Source organism: Lepisosteus oculatus, chromosome 1 (genome assembly GCF_040954835.1).
Source record: "Lepisosteus oculatus isolate fLepOcu1 chromosome 1, fLepOcu1.hap2, whole genome shotgun sequence".
Taxonomy (NCBI): domain Eukaryota; kingdom Metazoa; phylum Chordata; class Actinopteri; order Semionotiformes; family Lepisosteidae; genus Lepisosteus; species Lepisosteus oculatus.
This window is the reverse complement of record NC_090696.1, coordinates 22999682-23021036: the sequence shown is the minus strand read 5'-3', so window position 1 is coordinate 23021036 and position 21355 is coordinate 22999682. Positions and strand designations below refer to the sequence as shown.

The 21355-nt window shown below is 32.7% G+C and overlaps 1 protein-coding gene across 4 annotated transcripts in view; it reads right to left on the bottom strand.

Moving 5' to 3' along the window:
• Positions 1-1723: 1723 nt before the first annotated feature.
• fstl5 (follistatin-like 5) overlaps positions 1724-21355 on the bottom strand; it is a 266449-nt gene continuing 246817 nt past the window's right edge. For all 4 annotated transcript variants that reach the window (XM_069187730.1, XM_069187734.1, XM_015344712.2 and 1 more), the window contains 4 exons: positions 20055-20204; positions 16687-16794; positions 15598-15722; positions 1724-4256 (listed from right to left, as the gene is read on the bottom strand). In XM_069187730.1, coding sequence (XP_069043831.1) covers positions 3554-4256; positions 15598-15722; positions 16687-16794; positions 20055-20204 — 1086 coding nt within the window. In that variant the 3' untranslated portion in view covers positions 1724-3553. The remainder of the gene's footprint in view (positions 4257-15597; positions 15723-16686; positions 16795-20054; positions 20205-21355) is intronic.

Below are 21355 nucleotides of genomic sequence, written 5' to 3'. Positions count from 1 at the left end.
CAGAATTATGAGGATGAGTGATTTAAATTGATTTGCAATTTTTTTTTAGCTGCGAAATTGCCTAAATGAGTTGATTAATATTTTTTATCAGCAGTCATTTAAGAGACATTATATTAATTAACAGTGAACAATATAACTATGGTTCCTTGAGTAATGAAGATTGCCATGTAGCTGTTGGAATGAAAGTGGTCTGACTATGAGAACAGTAATATGGATAATTAAATACTCTTCAAAATGATCAGATTATTCATTCAACTTCAAATTCTTCATTGAAATCAAACATCTCTACTCCCGTCTGCTCTTTTATTTTAGTTATCTTCATGCTATCAGACCTAAACCATCAGCCCAACCCACTGCACTTAAGGCATATTTTTCATAGTCCCCTATGAAGCCCCCTGGTCACTGTTGTTCAATCTGCTCCCATGTGTGTGAGCACATGATGTCAATCTGCAATGGATCTGTGTCTTCTCGATCACAGCCCTCACCTTATCTGGTGCCCCCACCACAGTTATAACTCTGGCTACCATGGTGATGGGTTGCCACATTGCTGTACAAACCCCTTTGTTGAAGTCCTACTAGTAAGGTGTCGGCCTTTGACTCTTTCCACTCACAAAGCTGGAACTCACATTTCTTCTTTTGGAGGGGAAAGTTCCTCTTGAAATGGGTCCTCATCTGTTCAGTTCTAACAAAACTCGGCAAGAATTGAATTTCTAACCATTTCTTCCTACATCAAATTCAGGCTATCTATCTGTGTCATATAGCATTTTCTGTTGCCAATCACAGAGTTTTAATCCCTGCAGCTAGTACAGTACCTGTTTTCAGACTTGCATTCCAACACCTGTAGCCAATTTGCTTCTCATTTACTTTATTCTGCTTTAGGGTTTTTCTGAAACATTGCATGTCTAAATTTACTCGATCAAAAAATGTTCAAGTATGATTCATACCTGATTCTCAGTCTTTCATCAATACACATGTTTTCCTTGATTCCAGCAAAAGTTTGTAGCTGAACTAACTTGCTCTTAGCCCCAGATTCAAAAAGATTTCTCCTTTTGCTGGGGAATTGTGAGTGCTAATCTTTGACCAGTTTTATCCATTATCCATTCTGAGTAGGTAGGTTCAATGTATGTAGATAGGTCCTTTTTCAGGCCAAAAAGACCCATGGGGAATAGGGGGGGGGCAAAGGCCACCATTTTTCTTTCATCATCTGACACTGGAGGTGGAAGTGATATGGTCAGCATCACACTCTTGACAGCCTATTACCCCTGGAAGGATTAACTCCCAGTATTCATTTGAAAACCAGTCTGAGTGGTCCTGGAAGCTGTCTGGAAGGAATGAGAGCAAGCTACATCACTTGCCCCTACCTGGGATTGAACCCAGGACCTTCTGGTCAGGAGCTAGACACCCTTGCCATCTGAGCTACCATGTCTCCACTTGAGAGAGTAGACCTGAGTAAAGTTGACAAATCACCGAAGATAATGAGAAACCAATGGATTTATTTAAAATGAGCAATGAAACAAAAAAACAGAGGATACAAACGGAAACTATTGAGAAGTGCATTTTAAAGTCATAATTTGGAACACTAATCCTGAGCAAGCTGCATGAGAGAAAAGTAATACCTCAAATGCATTTGAATTTGGATATTTGAAGATTAGCTTAGTAAAGTGTAATGCTTTGGTACACCTTTAATTAATCATATAAATTTAGACACAAAAAGTCATGACAGTTATATTTTAAAATGTATGGGCTTTATTGTTCTGTCAGTGACAAGCATATCTCTACATGAAGAACAGCCACATGAATTAACATACATGACTAAATGTAAAAGACAAAATTTTATTAATCAACATCACTTTATACTTGATCAGTTATGAAGAAATATTTTTTTCTTAAAAATGAAATTGGTTCAATTTCTAGAAATTATCATCTGAATTTTCAAACACGTCTGCAGACTATCAAGTGGTATATCACACTGCCCATTTAACTATTTTGTTAACACAACTAGAAAAATTATAAGTCACAAGACATTAGTAAAAAGCTGTGAGGATATGACAAGTTCTATTCTATGTCAAAGAGTATTATAAAAAGATCAAACTTTTAAATGATTGCCTTGAAGTTTTACAGCAGGTTAACATTAAAATAAAAAATATAAAATTTATTTTTTAGTCAGCAACCATTTAGCAAGCTTAAACCTTGTGTAATTTAAGACCAATAATCCAAAGAAACCTAAGAACTTTGTTAAATCTGAAAAGGTTCATCCTAAAAATGCCCTTATCTAGGCAGGTTTTAAGAATGAAAATGCATAGACTACACCCATCTAGGTAGAGAATTGTTCTAAGAAGCACACACTACCTTGTGCTTATAGTATTTCAAAAGATGTTCAAAAGTCTGATTCTTACTTTCATTATTTCCAGAACTAAAATCCTCAAATATTATGACAACTGTATTTTAAGGTTCTGCAGAAAGCATTTTAGGATATTTTATTTAAAATTGAACTATATTTTGCATAAAGCATTGGTCCTAATTCTTTTTTTCACGGTGCTTTAATATAATTGAGAATCAACAGTAAAGTCTTTTCTTCCCATGAGATGCACATCAGAACACATGTGACTCAGCCAGGGCTCATCTTACTGCTTTATCCTGGTTGCACACACCTCAAAACCTATTGTAAATTATAACTTAAGCAAAGCTTACCAATCAGTTTTATTTTACAAATAGATAATGTTCATTGTAGATTTCTTAGTGAATCAGCTAGTTTTGAAGCTAAACAAAACTCTGACTTTCCTGCATGCACTACAATTTCAATAAATTTCTGTTGCCAATTGTTTAACTCACATTTTTTCTTTCATAATATTGCAAATTATTATTAAATCAAAACAACAGTTGTTGTGTATCCTCTTGTAATCACCTATTTGAACATTCAACATTAGACAAAACACAAAAAAACCCAATAAGGAAGATGTATTTATAGGGGTTTACCTGACCCTCTTTTTAAAAGTTTAAACCTCCACTCTTCATGAAAGAACGTAGTGGTGATCTGAATTATATTCCGTTATATTCAATAACAAGCATTCTATAGCCACAATGGGGATAATTATTTTGCTGCAGATCATGTAAGTGTATCCCTTGAAGGCACAAAAGCACGACTGAACGGTGGACAAGACGCTGATGCTGAAATTTCAAATATTAAAGGTCAAGCAACATCTTTTTTCTGTTTTCATCCCAAAGAAAAATCAATGGGATATATGGATCACAAATCAAATTAATTTAATTATGGCATTTCAAAACTCTTTGTGGCTAAAGATTAATTATGTCTGTTTCAATTTTATACCATAAATTATATAACTAAATACAGAATTTAGTGTAAAAATCCCTACTGACTGTAAGTCAGTTACTTGTTTCCATTCTTTTTGTGATTAGGTTTTTCCAGCATTGGGCTATTAACTTTTTTCTATTTAAAAATAACTTTTTACATGTTATTAAAATGGAAAAAGGGTGTACATTGAATACCCAATTGAGTGCAACAGTATCCCACATAAGGAGCGACAGTAAGTGTTTATGGTTCCCCAACCCACATGATTGTGTTACCTTTCAACACATCTGTAATCTCACAATTCAGCTTGTTCAGTCGACCATCCAAAATGAACAGAGATTCTCTTGAAGGTGTCATGAGGTACTGACCAAACAATCCACTGTCCTTGATCACACGGTTCTTGGCATTCCAGGGCCATTCTACTGCTTTCATAGGCTCCTTGAGACTCTTTATCATCTTGACTTTACCAGTGGCTAACTCAACATACAAAACATCTGTCTGTAGCCCAGAACTGGCAAAGACATTGTACTGATGTGCTTCAGTGAAGGAAGGTTGGAAAGCCACTTCAGAGATGTGTAAATTTGTGTGAATGTCAAAAGCTTCCTGAATCTCACCTCGGATTGTAATTGACTGCACTCTCATAAGACCTTTCTCATCATCAATACTGACAAGGAAGTGTCCATCTGGAGACATATACGGGGTGCCAGTTACATTTCCATTATATCCAATCACTGAGTCGGTTATACTGTCCACTATGAGCTGAGGTTTAATAGCATTAGTCATGTTGGGCTTGCAGCTGATGAAGTAGTAGCCTCCCAGGTGAGTATAGGCCATGGACTTTGGTATACAGTTATATTCTTTCAGGCTTATCTTCTTCACATAGGATGTTGTCTCAAGGTCAATTTTATGAAGAACTGGTTCATTTTTATGAAGAATGAATCCAAACCTTTAAAAAAATGAAAACAACATCATTTTCAGTTATGGAATAAAAGATGCCATTTTTCATCTACTGTATATTGTAGATCTACTGTATATCTACTGTACAGGTATATTGAAAAAAAAATATCATGGGACAAAAACAGTTTTCCACCTTGGTGTAATATCTACAATATCTTTTATGACTGTTATTACATAATTTATATATAAATACATTTATCCAGGGCTGTGTAAGCTCAGGTCTCTAGTTAACAGATATTTCATGGTTTTTAAATACAAGTATATCATGTGTCATGTATTGTGCAATTTTAAAGAATTTCATTTGATTTGTTGCATCTGAAACAAGAGCAGCTAATATGTAAAAAAGATTATCAAATCATCTAAGAATTAAATTATGATTTTCTTTCTCTCTAAGTCACTTTCAGTTACATAAAGTACGAAAAAGTGAGTATGAAATAGACAAAGCATATAATATTTTACACAGATATCTACTCGATGCTGTGCAATGGGCATTGGCTTTTAGCAATTTACACAGAAACCATAAAAAAATATACATTCATAGATAAAATGAAGACAAACCAATGATTTGTGTTTATTATGTGAAATGCAAACAATTAAACAATGTCATATATACTGTAGATTATTTGAAAATAATAATATTTCATTTGAATAAATAGGAGTTTTGTTTTTTTTATTGAGGCCTATACAGCAGCAAATTAATTGTAACGTGTCAGGACAGACAAAAAAGGAAAAGCCTATTGAAATGAATAAACATTGTCAATCTCCCCTAAATAACATCAAATATTCTGTGTAACACCTTAAATGTAATCATGTTCTTCCAGCTATGCAGTTTGTTGTTGACTTAGTACCTAACTAATTAAGATACCATGGCATTATATTTTCAAATATATTGTAATATGTATTGTACTGTATATGTCATGTCATTTGCCAAACTACTTTAGGTTTGCAATACAGGTATTGACCAGGCTCAACACTACTTAGCTTCAATGGGTAGCCAGTTGAAAGCTGCAGGGTGATATGGTTGCTAGCGTATTGTATACAGTATGTTCATTATTAAAATAATTAATACTTAAGATAGAAAAATGTTTTTTTTATAAAAATAGAATACGTCATGGAAGGCATCTGCACATACTGTACTGTATAAACAGCCTTATTTCAACATAGAGTTTCCACAGCACCTCCATGTTACTGTTTAGTGGGAATAGGCCATTGATGTCAAAAACGATACAAGCAAATGATATGCAAAATGATTTAATACATTCAGGATTGTTAAAACCCAAGAGATAAAATGTTTGGTGAGACACAGTTTAATTATCACATAGATAAGCTCAGCAGAATATATACATTAAGAAAGAAATGCAAAAGGGAAAGAAGAATAATGTCTTTGTTTAATGAATTATAATTTGAGGGCTATGATTATTTATTTTAATTAATGATTATCTCACTCAGTCTATTTCTGTAATTCTCATATTTGTAACAGTACACTACACTGCACTACATGTTTTACCTATCACTATTGCAAATTTATTTAGTCCCAGTTTCATTGACAAAATAAGTCTGAATTAATGTGGCATTGAATTTAGATGATTATCCAGGTGTCTTCTATTGTATATATAAAAAATATTACAGAAATGTGAAAACAATATTCATGGCTAACAATGTTGTATTAGAGAAGAAAGCCTTGAATGATATCTGGTTTGATTCAGAACATTGTTCTAATTTGAACATATAAAATATTTTCGTACATGAGCACAATTTATGTGGCTGATTCTACTTTGTCTTTCATGAATAAACTGACAAAATTAACTAATTAACTAATCAATATAATGAATACAGAGGTTGAATAAATGCACAAATGTGGATAGGGGTTTGCTGCTGGACACTGATCTAGAACTGTGCTCTGTGAGTACCAAGTGAAAAACTGAAAGTGAATTTAAAATAGAGAACAGGAAGCACTAATTTACACAAAGATTTAAACAAAAGGTTATGGTACTCTGGAACAAGTTGCCCGCAATTGGTTGAAACCAATAGGATATTAAAAAATATGTGTGATATCTTCAGATTATTGAGCTAGATTTTTAAAATATATTATATTTCACTTAAAGAACCTTACCATTTTGAGTTATTCATGCAGAGCCCATGATTTTTATTTAGGGATTTTCAACATCCCGAATTGTAATTTATAAAACAAAAATGCTTTATTGCTAAATATCACTATGGTTTAGTCATGAAAAAATAAGTACCGTGAGTTTGTAAATGTGGGGATGATATTTGAATCATTTAAATTATTTTATCTTTACAGAAAATTTACATTTCTATGTGTATGGCATTTCTAGAAAAAGCAAGATTTGCAAAATAATATAACATTTTAAACATTTTAAAAGGAATTTTAAGTGCTCTTCTTTAATATGACTGTTGTTTCACTTCTGATCAAATCTTTTTAACGTGAAGAAATTTCAAAATAATTACAGATTAAATAAGTAAAGATTTTACAAAAAGCATGTGTGATAATAAAGTAATTTGTAGCATGTTAAGTCAAAATTAAAGATGAATATTTAACAAAAGATCAATTAATTTTGTATTTCTTTTAGATTTATCTTGGAGGTAATCATATGTGTATATATAAACTTCCAATCCTTGCAAAATTTCCTAGGATCAAAGAGGATCACCACTATCAATTTATTCTACAGAAACCATTCAGGTGTAAAAGAAATTTAGCATACAGTTGAACACAAGTATGACTCTTAGAAGATAAAGCACTAACAAACAAGTCTGTAGGATAAAAGGGTTTTGGATGTATTATACAGTATCTTGTCAAAATATCTTCTGTACAACATGTACTTTTAATTAAACAACAAACTGCCAAAAGCATAATGTATCAGGCAAAATAGTCGTAGTCATATTGTGAGGACAGCTCTCCTAGTTTTTCTTTTTGTAATTCTGCTGCCTGTTTTGTGAATTTTTTAATGTTATAGAGTGCTAACTGCATTAACGTGGGAGAATTATGAAGACATGTTATGATAAAAGGCATTTTCTATTATGAATTACAATTTTTGATTTTGAAAATCCCCAAATGATATATATTATTAACATAATTTTCATTTTATTACAGAAATTGTTAATAAAATTGATATGTAAAAAACATACGTTCATTGCATTAATCATAAGTTTATTGCATTAATATTGAGGTTTATGTTACAAGACATAATGGGAATTTTATGGTGATCTGTTCTGCAATTTCTCAAGAACTCACAATACTTCACACAAGAGAACTGGTCTCTGTTCATCGTAATCTCAATGAAATGAGAAGGAAAGAAATGGTTTACTAAGAGGCCCAACACACAAAATGTGACTACTCTGGTCTTGTTGGTTTTGAGACCAAAACCTTGTCAAGATATCTTCATTAATGGCACTTGGGTGGAGTAACCAGTACAAGCAGAGCAAGTGTTTCATCAAGTGTGAAATACAGTTTCAATTTATCTCTGAGAAAAACTGCCTTCAGTTCCACCCTCACACAATGAACAAGATGGTCCTACTAGAAGCTGTTTAATATGAAAGAAACATACATTTTAAGACAAGATGTTTGTTAGGAGATTCAGTAAGGAAAAACGTTATACTACTATGACAGTAGTCGGCTTAATCATTATCTGTGAGGAGGCATCTGTTATTTGCACTCCTCTCTGTAAAAATGTTATGTGCTCCCTTTTACCTGGGGTATGTGTTAACCTGGAAAGGGCTTAGAAAGATGATGACTGGTGTGCTGCAGGAAGAAGCCCAGACTCCAAAGGGGGAGTGAATGAAAGACAGAGAACAATGGACTGTTCATTTTGTTTGATTTTGTTAGTTTTTACCAGCGAGGAGTAATAAAATAGCCTATGCTATAAATTTTCTGGTAACTATTAAATTTTTTGTGTTGTTTTATGGAGATGCATTAAAAATGTATAGAATATAGAATTTGCTTTAATTTGATTGTTCAATTAAAACTATTAAAAACAGTTGCCTACATTAGCCACACATTTTGTCACAGTCCATGTGGACTAATCAAATGCATGTTTACCTTATCAATGCAACACAGTCTAAAAATGATTATTTTAAAGGCATGTAAGTTTTGAATATCATGTTTGCTAGCAGTTAAAATAACTGTCTGAAAGCATTATTGTATTTTGTCCCACAAATAAAGTCATGCTTTCCTGATTTTAAAATTAGGTTACTCTTTAGTTGAGAGAAGTATTACATATTATTGGGATGTGTGTCTTAGATGATTGGAGGTGTGTTTGAGAATACAGTTTAAACCTTTTGTTGACCTGAATGTGCTATACTAATGTTGTGATCTGGATCCAGCAGAATAATTTCTTATGAATGGTGAATCTGCTCTGGAATTAAGAGGGGAAAATGAACTAGGACACATAGTGCTTAATGAGCCTCTTATCGTCCACATCCAGGGACTTTTTGTTTTTGAGCTCAAGTGAATAAAGTTGTGCCTGAGAGTGCTGAAATCTACTTTCTAGTTGCATAAAGTTGTCCCATTTCTGCTGGTGTTCATTTGTCTTTCGGTTCTAACCTTCCAGTCTGCATTAACTCTACTGTTGGGTATAGGCTGACTGTATTTGCTGTTCAAGCACAGTGTTGGCCACAACACAGGGTGACACATTTATTTTACATTTTTTAATTTCACATTTTACATTTTATGCTAACTGCTTTTCTTTTTTTTATCACCTTATCATAATAAATGCCTCCTGCTCACTGACTACAGTTCATTTGCTTATTGCCCTCTACATACAGTTGCTCAGTGTTCCACATTATCTCTGCTTGCAGTTTTCAAGGCAATCATATCAATCTTTACTCCCTTCCTAGCCACTGTATTGATTCTTTATACATATCTGAAAAGTAGAATCCAGCTCAGTGTCTGCTCCTTTGCAATTCTCTGACCCATACACATTCCACAGCTAATAATTTCTGAATTTGTGCCTAGCCTTTAGTTTAGTACATGAATTTATGTGCAGTTTCCCCAGAGCTTTGGGAATATTACATTTGTCTATTTTCGCATGTCTTGCTTTTATAAACATTTTCATACAGGCTACTGTTTGCTTCCTGTAATGCGATAATAACTTTCACATTTGTGCTAGTCTGTTTTTTATTGCCATTTTTGATCAGTTTCAAGCTTCCTAATGCAGCATATGCTCCATAGTCAGTCTGCTTGGACCATTCCCACCCAATGTGCTAATGGTAAAGATATTTCATTTTACTGTCTGTAACTTATAGCACTAGACGTATTTTTGTTAATATACCTTCTGTAAAGAATTTTATTTTGAATGCTTTTAAGAACCTCACCCCCATGAGAAAAATTTACTTTTACTTACTTTTGTGTGTCACTCTGCACTATATTGTAATAAAGTTGAATCTCATTTTTGAATTCATACTAATGCTGCACCAACAGTAGGTTGCACATTATTACAAACGCAAGTGGTTTGCAGTGCAAATACCTGTTGAATTTGCCTCTTTTTCCTTGTCTGATGCTTCCTCTGTATAGTTTTGTGTGGTAAGAGCAAAACATATTTGTGTAGGTCATTTATAAAAAACTTTGCCATCAGATAAACTATTAAGCTATCCTATAAGATGTTTTTTCTGTATTCAAAGTGTTATTTGAAGTGCTCACTATGTTGGGCTGCCAAAATAGCATTCCTAACTGGCTTGGGTATAGTACACTGTATGTACTGCTCAAATTCAGTTTCAAGCTCAGTAAATCTAACCACTGGCACCAGCTCTTTTCTCTCAAGTTCTCTATGGCTCTGGCACCTGTCTCTTTTTACCCCTATTTTGATACAAATGCACTGCCCACACTGCTCAGAACATAGACACCAAGTATTTATCTTCTGCTCCTGCAACCCCAAGCTGTTATGCTAGCTGTTTATGATTCACGAGTGTAGCAATGTCTTAGCTAACTGCTGGCTTTAGCCCTCTAATCTATGACACTAAACTAAACAGTACCAACTTACAAGATAAACCACCTGCATTTTTAACACAGGTGTCTTGAAAAAAGTTTGAAAACTGTTGTAATCTTTCAATCTTTCATCTTTACATTTTTTTAACTGCTTCATCCTATTCAGATCACAATTATGGTTATGTTATTCTAAGGAAATAAGCATAAAATAAATTAAATATGTTCTTTGCGTTCAAAAATTTGTTTTAATCTGTGTTCTTATTTTACATTTATGTGCGCTAAAGGGAAAAAGATAAGATAAGATCACTTTATTGGCCATGTACAATTTCTTGTATCAGGAATTTGTCTTTTCGCATTTCGCATTTCGTATTTTGCATTGTCTTTCAAAATGGGAGCTAGTGCACTTTTTCTGTTTTCTGTTGTTTTTTGGTCTTGCACCTAAACTTGTCGGCTATAATAGAGTAAACCAAAACTTTTTTCTCTTTAACCTCTCTCTCATACAAATAAAAGAAAACACACCAACTTCCACAACATGACAATTTTCTCTTTTTTTTTTGCAAACTAAACAGTTCTATACACATATAATACCGGTGTGGCTCTGTTACTGATTTTTTAAAATGTATTTTCATTTTTTTAAGTTAAATAGAAATTCTCAAAAATATAATGTAACACTACATATTTAGCTAAAGCATTATAGAGTCTGATATATGTGTCATAGTTATTGGAAATTACTAAGAAATTCAGTAAATTAATTAATTAATTAATTTCCATTCTTGCGTGGTTTAAAAGTAGTAAATAAGAAAAAAGAGAGACCCATTCAGTATATGTACATTTTCTCAGATGTGGCATATACAGTACTCTCCAAAAACTTGTGCCTTGCACAATTTAGACCCTTGCACAGTTTTTTATATTTTTGTTGCTTTACAGTCATTACACTTTGCAGTAGGAATTAATATTCCACTTATTACTATAATATTACTCCATATTCAAACCCTTTGCCTAAATTAATTTTAATTCACGCAATTACTTTAAGCCACACATTTAGATGCATGAAGACTAAGACCAAGGAGCTTTCAAAACAACACAAAGATAAAGTTGTATAAAGGCACATAGCAGGAGAAGTGAAAAATCATTAAAATGTCTTTGAACATAGTAAAGTTGATCATTAAGTAGTGGAAGACACCCAGACACTACCTAGATTTGGCTGTCAGTCCAAACTGAACATCTGACCAATGGCAACTTTAAAACAGTTATTGAGTTCACTGGCTGAGAAGGGAGAAAGGTCCATTGGTCAACAAAATCTTTGTCACTACACAAAGAAGATTTGTGTGAAAGGGAAAAAATTCAAATACCACATTGAATTTGCAGCAATGCATCTAAGTAATACTGCAAACAATTGGCAAAACATTTTCGTAGTCAGATAAGATGAAATTGGAACTCTTGGGTCTACATGTCAAAAATTACATCTGACACAAACTCAACATTCAGTAGTGCATTATTCATTCAGCACCATCTCTACTGTCAAGCATGGTAGTGGCATCATTATGTGATAGTTCTGATTTTCATCAACAGGGACTTTGAAGCTTGTCAAAACTGATGAAAACGGAGAAAATCCTAGAGGAAATTATGTTTCAGACCTCAAAGTGTAAATAAAATTTACCTTACAGCAGGATAATGATCCTAAACAGAAGACCAAAGAAACACAAGAATTGTTTAAGAATAGAAAATTGAACCACTTTGAAATGCCAAGTTAATGTCCTGATGAATTATTTTAAGACTTTGTGAAAAATACTTGAAAATGGATGTGTGTAAGTGATTGACCCGAGAGAGCTTGAACAAGTCTGCCTAGAAGAATAAACTGGTATCCAGAATTGGAAGAGTGCCTGTAATTGTTGTTAAAGGTCCTTTCATCAAAGGTTGTGTTTGTGGGTCCGAAAACTTATGCAATCTCTATATTTCTGCTTCTTTTTTCTCTTTATTTTTTGCTGACTTTTGCTGTAACTTATCTTATCCTTAGAAGTATTCACTTATAAACACACAAACTTTTAAAGAAATGTAAGAGAGAAACATAGGCGCATTCTGTTGGAGAATGTAAAATACTGTAAAATATTTGTTTTAAACAATGTTATTTTTTAGTATACTTTGAATAATATTCTGGTAATTGCTGTTCTTCAAAATTTGGGCCTTTCCTTTTCTTCTCACTTTCAATTATAGCATTTTCCCTTCGGTAAGGACTGCAGTTCAGAATACCTACTTTTCATTTGTTCAGGTGTGCATTCTTATGTTCACGTTAGATGACCATATGGTTAGAAAGTTTTTGTGAATACCTTGTGCATATAATTACCCTCTTTAGTTCACTTTTCACATTGTTTGCATAAATCAACAGACATTTATCATGTACATCATTTATACATTCATACATACAGTATTCTACTTTTTTGTAAAAATGTTATTCACAAAGTTAAAAGGTGATCAAAGGCTACTCTTTATGGTTTGAGAATATACTGTCACATTTCATATGCACCTATTTGCCTTGTTTCTAATTTATGTTAGTCATATTATGGCAGTAGTTTTATAAATCTGTTACATGATGTCATAAGAATTCTGAAATAAGCAAAGCTAGGTCCTGTCACTACAGGAATAGGAGATATACAAGGAAAAACTTGGCTGCTATTAGAAGTGGTGTTGGTAGATTAGTACTGTAGGTGGCACTTTCCTTTTTAGACCAGAACTTCCAAAACTAATGCCCCAGAATTTCGATCAGGGACATACTGTAATGCCATAGGTATTATCGTCCATTGGATGAAATAGTAAACTGAACAAGATTCCATGAAACATTTTAAATGATTGGATAACCCTCCATTATAGTAATTAATTATAATAATTGATTGTTACATATTTGTTGTTTAAAATGAATTGTGTTGATTGCACACTTGATACACATTTATTTTAAAACCTGCTATTACTTCATGCTTTCAAATTGTACCTAATACAAATCCAGCAATTTGTTTTCTTCTAGCACTTGCAAACTCTTTGATTAGATTTTTTTACCTTAAATTGGGGATTTAAGTCTTTTCTGTGAAGTGAACATTTTGACATTTTGCGTTTCTGGAACTTTAAAAAAATATCTGCTTTACAATTGAAATCCAATGGTCTTAATAAATATTTTTTATAAAAAACATTCTGAGGTGCTTGTGCCACTCTTGAACTATTAATTGCAATACATGATGTGTCTTTTGATGCTACATATATATATAGTATATAATTATTCAAATTCAATTCGATGTGGTATTCAACAATAAAACATAGCAAAAATGTATGGTTATATACTTTATAACTGGTAAAACATTTGAATTTTTGGAAGGTAGCATTGAAATAATTCCCCAGGAAAATCCCCAGTTATACAGTACCTTGTTTTTGGAAATAATAACTAATAAGATCATTTTTACATCCAGGCTATGAAATAGCCTGTGATATTGTGATAGCTAGCGGAGAAAATAATCAAATCGTGTCCGAACCACAAAAGGAGCTAACATGCAATAGTAAATATTTAATGGTAATAGAATATACTGTATGAATGGAACCTCGTTCAAAGGCCTGAGTAAGCAGTTTCATCAGAGGATTCAAAGGGACAGGATTACAAATAGAACTTTGTTCAGATACTACATTTCTGGCAGAGTCTCAGCACAGTAGAGTCCATGTTAAGTCATCTTCAAGGTCAGTCATGCAGATGACAAATCTAAGCTGTTCTCGAACATTCTCAGTATAATAGCAATACTTTCTGTAAATGCTCAGAAGGGAGATCATTTCATGTGAGAAAAGGGACAGCGGTGGAGCTTTTCTAGGATAGGTTTACATACATAGAAATATTATGCCGTCAAGCATATGTCTTTATAACTGTCGCAACAATCCAACTGGATACCATGGCTGGACAATGCAAAAAATTAAATCCAGTTTCAGGTTCATAGTAAAACTAAAAACCTTGTAAATGACCTTGTAAATATTGTACAAGTAATAGGTTTATTCCATGCTGAAAAAAAAGAAGAAAGAAAACACAATGTTTCAGCCGTGGAGCCTTCTTCAGGTCACACACCTGAAGAAGGCTCCACGGCCGAAATGTTGTGTTCTCTTTCTTCTTTTTTTCAGCATGGAATAAACCTATTACTTGTTCCTTTGCAGCCTACGCATGCTGACGCAGCTACCCACCTGAACTTGTAAATGTGGTAGTCTGCTTTAAGTTAAAAAGTGATTTTTTGTTAAACAAATAAAAGACATTAAAGCTAAACCCCTGATTATCGTTATGGAAATCAACTACTTGAACTTGATTTATTTTCAAAATAGGCATAATTCTTTATTTATAATATTCAAAATTAAAATCTAGAGGATACTTCAAGAAAATATCTGTAAGTGAAATGAATCCTAAAATATATTAATTTTTCCATATTGACTGCTAATGTCCACCTGATTCGTACTCTTTATAACAAGAATTGTAGTTGTCGTAAGGGTTATTTCATACCTTAATGAAGACCCACAGAAACACATCATAAAGAATATGAAAAACAACTAAAATTATTCAATATAAACACTTGTTGTAAAGCTATCAATACTTGTCTTAAACAGTGATATTCCATTTCAATTTCAGCTGATATAAAACATTAACAGAAAGCCACCATCAAGGAATATGTATAGAACTAGAAGGTGATTTGACATTTTGATTTAATATTTAATAATGCACTTAATTAATATTTACATACAATAATTTATAAACACTGAGTATGTATAATTAACTATCTATTACTATAAACAGCATATGGTGTTTACTGTATGTTTTATATGTTTTATTTGTGTTTTCTAAAATCAATATTTACTCAATAAAGCAACATTTTGGAATAGGTTACCTTCTACGTGTAACATCTAATTATACTCTATACTTGATAACTGTAAGTTAGGAAATACCTTATAAAGTAATTCTGGCAGAAAGATGTAACAGTTCCTTTGTCTTACCAATCAATTTAAAGCTATTTTCCACACATTAATAGGTCATAAAATATTTAAAGAATATAGAAAATATTCTGTATATTTACAAAGAGTAAAAGGTCAGACTTGAAAGGCAAATAGTATTTTATCTGAAAACAATATACACTCATGAAATTCAATTTTTTTTATAAACTGTGAATGTTAACATATTTTGAATACCTTCTGTGTACTATATTTCCATTTTAAATTGTACAAAGCAAGAAATCGCCATGCATGAATTCTGCTTTTCTTTAAATTGAAATTGAAGTACTGATGAAAAGATGCTGTTTCTTTACTTTAAATTTGCCAATTTCAGTGAATGCAAGGTGGCTTGGGAATTAAGTTCAGATAAATACTGCCATCCTATCCTTACCTGATGTGACTGATAATAAGGGTTGTAGCTGGAATGAAAAAATCTTCCACCTTATCAAACCGGTTTCCAACCGGCTGTGTATGTATGGTATGATGGGACATGCTCCCACTGGCCTGATTGATCACCTAAATGGAAGACAAAGAAAAAAAATAAAAGGAAAAAATTAGGTAAAAAATATAATTTTAAAATTAGGTTCATGAGAAATTTATAATATTAGTCTAATATATGCGTCCATCAAATGTCTAAGTACTTTATCCCATACAGGATCATGGTGAGAACTGAAGCCTAATAGATCACCTAAATAGAAGACAAAGAAAACTAAGATGAAAAAAATCTCATTGTAAAATTGAGTTCATGACGAATTTATAATGTAAGTCTGATACATGCATCCATCTATTTTCTAACAGCTTTATCAGATACAGGGTCATGGGGAGAGCTGAAGTCTAACCCAGTCAGCAAAGGGCACAAAATTAGATACACCCTGGATGGGATACCAATCTTATTTTGGTGAGATAAGTTTGGTTGGTTATCCAACATGCTTGGTTAATGGGTAGCCTCTTGGCCAAAGGGCAAGGAGGCTTGAACCCCATTCAGACGGAGTGAAAGGAGGGGTTCTGTAGCTGCTAGGTGGTCATGAGCTGGAGAAAAGATGCTTGAGACGACTGTGAATGGAGGTATTTGAGTTCAGTATATATAGCTAAATTCATAATGATGGTGATTAAGTACAGCTGTTTGAGATTGTTGTTGGTATCCCATCTGAACTTTGGCTAATAACTTCCACTTAAGGTATTACAACTATATACAGTATAGGCAGTGGGAATATATAGACAGTGCAAACCATGTTATTAAATTAATATTTCTCTCATGTTTATTTAAGGATGAAATAAACAATACACTGTCAAAGTTGTTTTAAACAAGCATCAGAGCAAAGAATGCATGTAAATAACTCAAGAACACAAAAGTTCAATATACTGTCCGGATAGTGTGTGGGCATGGTCCAGGATACTGAGGTACTTCACATTATTAAATCATATGTAGTTAGCCTCAAGTCTTTTGTTTTTACATTTTTTAAAATCAAGCTATGATTACCTGGAGTGTGGGTATAGTCTTCTCTTTATCTCCCCAGCTGAGAACCCAGACTTGATCATGGGATTTGTCATAGTGCAGTTTCACTGGAACTGGATCAGTGTTCACAGCCTAGTTTGTGAGAATAAGAAATTAATTTCTAATAACCTTTGTGATCCAATAAGTTTCAGACATCAGAAGCATTGAATCATTTCCATTCTAAATTAATTACATACATTTCCAAAATCTCTAATTTTCTTTATTTTACCTGTGTTAGTCATATATTTATTTAATGCTGAACTTGGTGAAAAAGAAGCAATGATCACAAAATAAATGTGTACTACAAAATATAATTCTAATAGTTTCCAGAATTGTTATGATAACTTTCTTCAATTTGAGATTATTAATATTGTATTACATATAACAAGTCATGTATATATATTGTAATACAGTATATATATTTTTTACAAGAAGGCTTTGCGGCCTTTTTAACAGCAAACAGTCATGAATTATGAGAATGAATATTAATTAGATGTGTCTGTTTCATAATTAGAAAGCAAAATTGTCTAAATAGACTTATAATTCTGCTTTTGTGTGTAGAAAATCAAGGTTTGCACCCAAAGCCTTTGTATCATCTTTACTGGCCTATGAGTTAATATTCATTCCCATGATTTATAGAAACTGACTACTGCAGACTATGTTCTATTTATTTCTAATGGATGCACCATCCTATTTTATAGCTGGTTCCTTTTATATTTACAGTACTGAAAATTCAATGATTCAGTTAACCAGATTGACTTTTTACCACACTGTAATTTAGTTGCAATAATCTTATCAAAAAAATTATTTATGCTAAAATGAAAACTAACATCTATTAGTAATCTAATTGCTGCGAGATTTTGCAGAGTGCTTTAAGCTAAGTCACAACTAGAATTATTTCTGTAAATTGTGTTGTGTAATTCAACAAAAAGCTTAAGTTTAGAAAGTCATTTCACAGTGTTTAAAAAACCAAATGGTCTTACCTAGAAAAAATAAAGAACTAAACTTTGTTTGCCAAAGTGTCAGAAAAAGACCAGGTGGCTAATTAAGAGCAGCTAATTTAAACTAATGAAGCCAAGCCTCCAGGTGATTGACTAATGACTATATGTGACTGAAGCCAGCACATAAGTTTACTCTCGGGGACTTCCTACAAGTCTCTGAAGTGCTGTGGCTGAAACATGATCCTCCTCAGAACCAAAATGGTCCCTCCAGTCAGTTAGTGCATCAGAAGTAAACAACACAGCTTTTACCTTAAAGAATACAGTACAATGCTTCATTTAAAAAACACTATGTCTGTATGTCACACCAAATATCAAGTATGTGAAACATAATTTGTATTGCAGAGTAATAATGTAAGCTAAAAGAAAAAGAATGAAAGGTTATTTTGATTTTAATCATTATTTATGGTGCATAAGATTAAGTGCAATATTTTTTAGATAGATGGTATTTTTTAGAACAGTTTCTAGTTCTGTGTATGCTCTGCCTTGGGGTTGCTGTGGTTTTTACATATTTTTGGAGGGCCCCCAAAATAAGTTCTGAAAATACGAAGAAAGATATCTTCCTTTTTCTCCATTATTCTAAACAAGGATATTTGTAGTTTACAAACTTTAATCTGGTCCTCAGAAAGGGAACTGGCTTGTTGATGTCATCAAAAACAATCCTAGAGCTGATTTAGGAGTCTTTGCATTTTTTCTCTTGGCATCACTGGATTTTGGTCTATTTTGATATTATTTTATGTGACTTTTGATCCATGGTGTCAGTTGTAGGACAGAGGGTGCTTTAGGTGCTGAAGCTGATGCCTTTAAAGTCTTTTTGCATGGGGGATCCACTGCAGCCATTTGTATTTTAGGGGTCCTTAAGTAGAAATATGTGTGGGGGGGTTGTCACTGAGGCTGAAGGACAAAGTGGGTTTGTATGAGGTGGGACATGGACATTGTTATTTTAGTATTGTATTTTATTGTGTCTGGGAGATTAAAAATGTTTTCACAAAGAGTATTACAATACATACAGTGTAGGGGGCCATGCCAGTTATTTGTATGTTTGTGAGTATGAAATATTTGTATGGTGAGTATGAAATATTTCTGTGATTTTTTTCAAGGTGTTTTCTTTTTATTGATTGCTGGTATACATTTCTTTAATTCAATGCAAAGTAACTAAATACTGTTTTTAAAAATCAGGGCCAGTATACTACCCACAAAGATAATGGCAAACAGAGGTACAGAAAGCACAAGTATTAAATTACAAAATTACATGGCATTGAAAACTGTCACGGAGTATAACAGCTTGTAGCATAGGCTATAAGCCTTCTATAAAAAATGAAAACTTAAAATGCTTACTAGAAAAGTTAAATAAGACAGATACTAAAGAGAGTACAATTGTCACGAACGAAAAGGTTGGAGAAGCATTTTTATTCTGATTTAGAAAATGCTTAACAAGGTTAATAAATTAAATAAATTTTCAATACTAAATACTGTTTTTGTATGCCCCTTTCTTTTTCAGGCCAATTTTGAATAACTTCCTTGAATAATTACTTTTGGTACTGATGTGGAGAAATAATCTGTTATAATTAAATTCAAAACAGGAAAAACAAGAGGTCAAAGGTTTATAGTATTTATTGATACAGTACTTCATTTATGCACATATTGTTATGCAAATATAATCATGCAGATGAGGCTTATGTATCATATATATGATATGCAGATTCACTCCATCCCATATATGAAATGCTGACATTAATAAGTTAATCTTGTTTTTATTGCCTTAATGTACTGTGTGCTGCAGTAACTTACATGCCGATTAAGGAGGATTTGTTAAATATAAAAGTATAATTATACCTGGGGGCTGTGGAAAACATAATAAATATACTACATGTAAATAGATAAATGTGTTTCAATGAAACAAAATATGTTTATACAGTATGTGAATGTGAATGTATAAACAGAAAAGTACATATTGTGTAACAGAATATGCTGGTTTCACCATATTTATCTGTTTATATGTATCATATTATAGTTATATATATATATTATCCAAACCCCCTGGATGTACTTTTGTTTAGTTTTGTTCTTGATTTGAATTTGTATCTCTAATCAAGAATAAATTGTAAGTGGGCGTCCAGAAGCCACATTAAATATTTTGGTGTTAAAAACCTCTTATTTATTAGATTTAAAAAAGATTATAGTTTGGGTGTAACCTTGCTGTCTGTTAATGGAGGATATAGAAATGAATAGTTTGGAAATACAACACATTTTCTGCCATTACTGTTTGAGTAGGTTCTTTCAATAAGCAAGTTAAATTATTCTATCTGTTCCATAAGTTATCAAATATTTTCTAAAAAATTACTAATATCTTACCTGTATAGCCTTTTGTGACTGAACATCCACGATGAGAACTCTGTTTAGATTTGGTTGAGTGACATAAATGTACTTGTCCTTAACATTTACAGCAGAAGACCAAAAACATCTCTGAATGGTATCACCTTCCAGTTGTGGGCAAACCTCATCCTTAAATAAACATTCACATTTTAAATTAATATAGTGAAAAGACATATTCATATGACAACCACTATTTTGTTAACATTATGTATCAAATACACAATCTGTTAGATTTAATGCAGACTCAGATCAACCTTATGTTCATCGCTTTACAAATTCTCAGGATAGCTGAGGCCTTGTGTTTCTGTTCCAGACTTGCCAGATGGATGAGATCCCTTCTGAGGACAAAACAGGGATTCCAGAACAGATTCTCTTTGCTTAGAGCCAAACTCCCATCAACATTTTTTTACATGTACAGTATACGATAACATGAAAATGACCATAGCCTCCGTTGTCTGTAGTATCTATCATTCTTTGATGGCTTGTGTAGAATGCTATATTCTGTATTTCAAACAATTGCAGTAAAATACCACAAGGTTTTCATAGGAATATTGTAGTAAAAATTGATTGCACTTTTTAATGACAGTTGTTCTTACTCACAGAGAAGAAAATAAAGCTAGATTTTTTTTCAAATTTCTCCTGTTTGAGTAAGAATGGACAATTATGCATCTGTTTGCTTTATGTTTAGAGATTTCATTTTTAGCATCCTCAATTGATCCATTGATATGTACAGTACTTTGAAACCTTTGTGCTCTTTGATAAAGATGGAGTTCCACAAGGTTCTGTTTTGGTTTCCTTTATTTCTGTACAATAATAAATCTGTTTGAATGGGGATGTGTTCCAGAGAAAGAAGAAGTGTGTAAAATCAGCATTAACAGAGACAGTTTAGCATGGATTTAATGGGAATGAATTCCCAGAAACACTATTTGTTACACATCAGCGATGTACACTTCACTGCGGATTCCATAATAGTAGCAATGATACCAAAAATGACCAAAGAATACAAATTTAAAAAAATATACTGGAATGAGTTAACAATTTTTTAAATATTGTATAGCTAAACAAGCACAATTTGGTCCATTAACAAATTCACTCAGAGTTTGCATTAATATTAACCACTGACTAATTTCAATCCTCCAACCAGGTAACTGTGAGATACTGATTTCAGGGGCTATATCTGCCAGAATGGGCTAGGCCATGGTTTCTAGGAATATTAATAAAGAAAACAAGCATAATCAATGAAGATGTACATGCCTGGCCTGTATGCATGTTGCAGACAA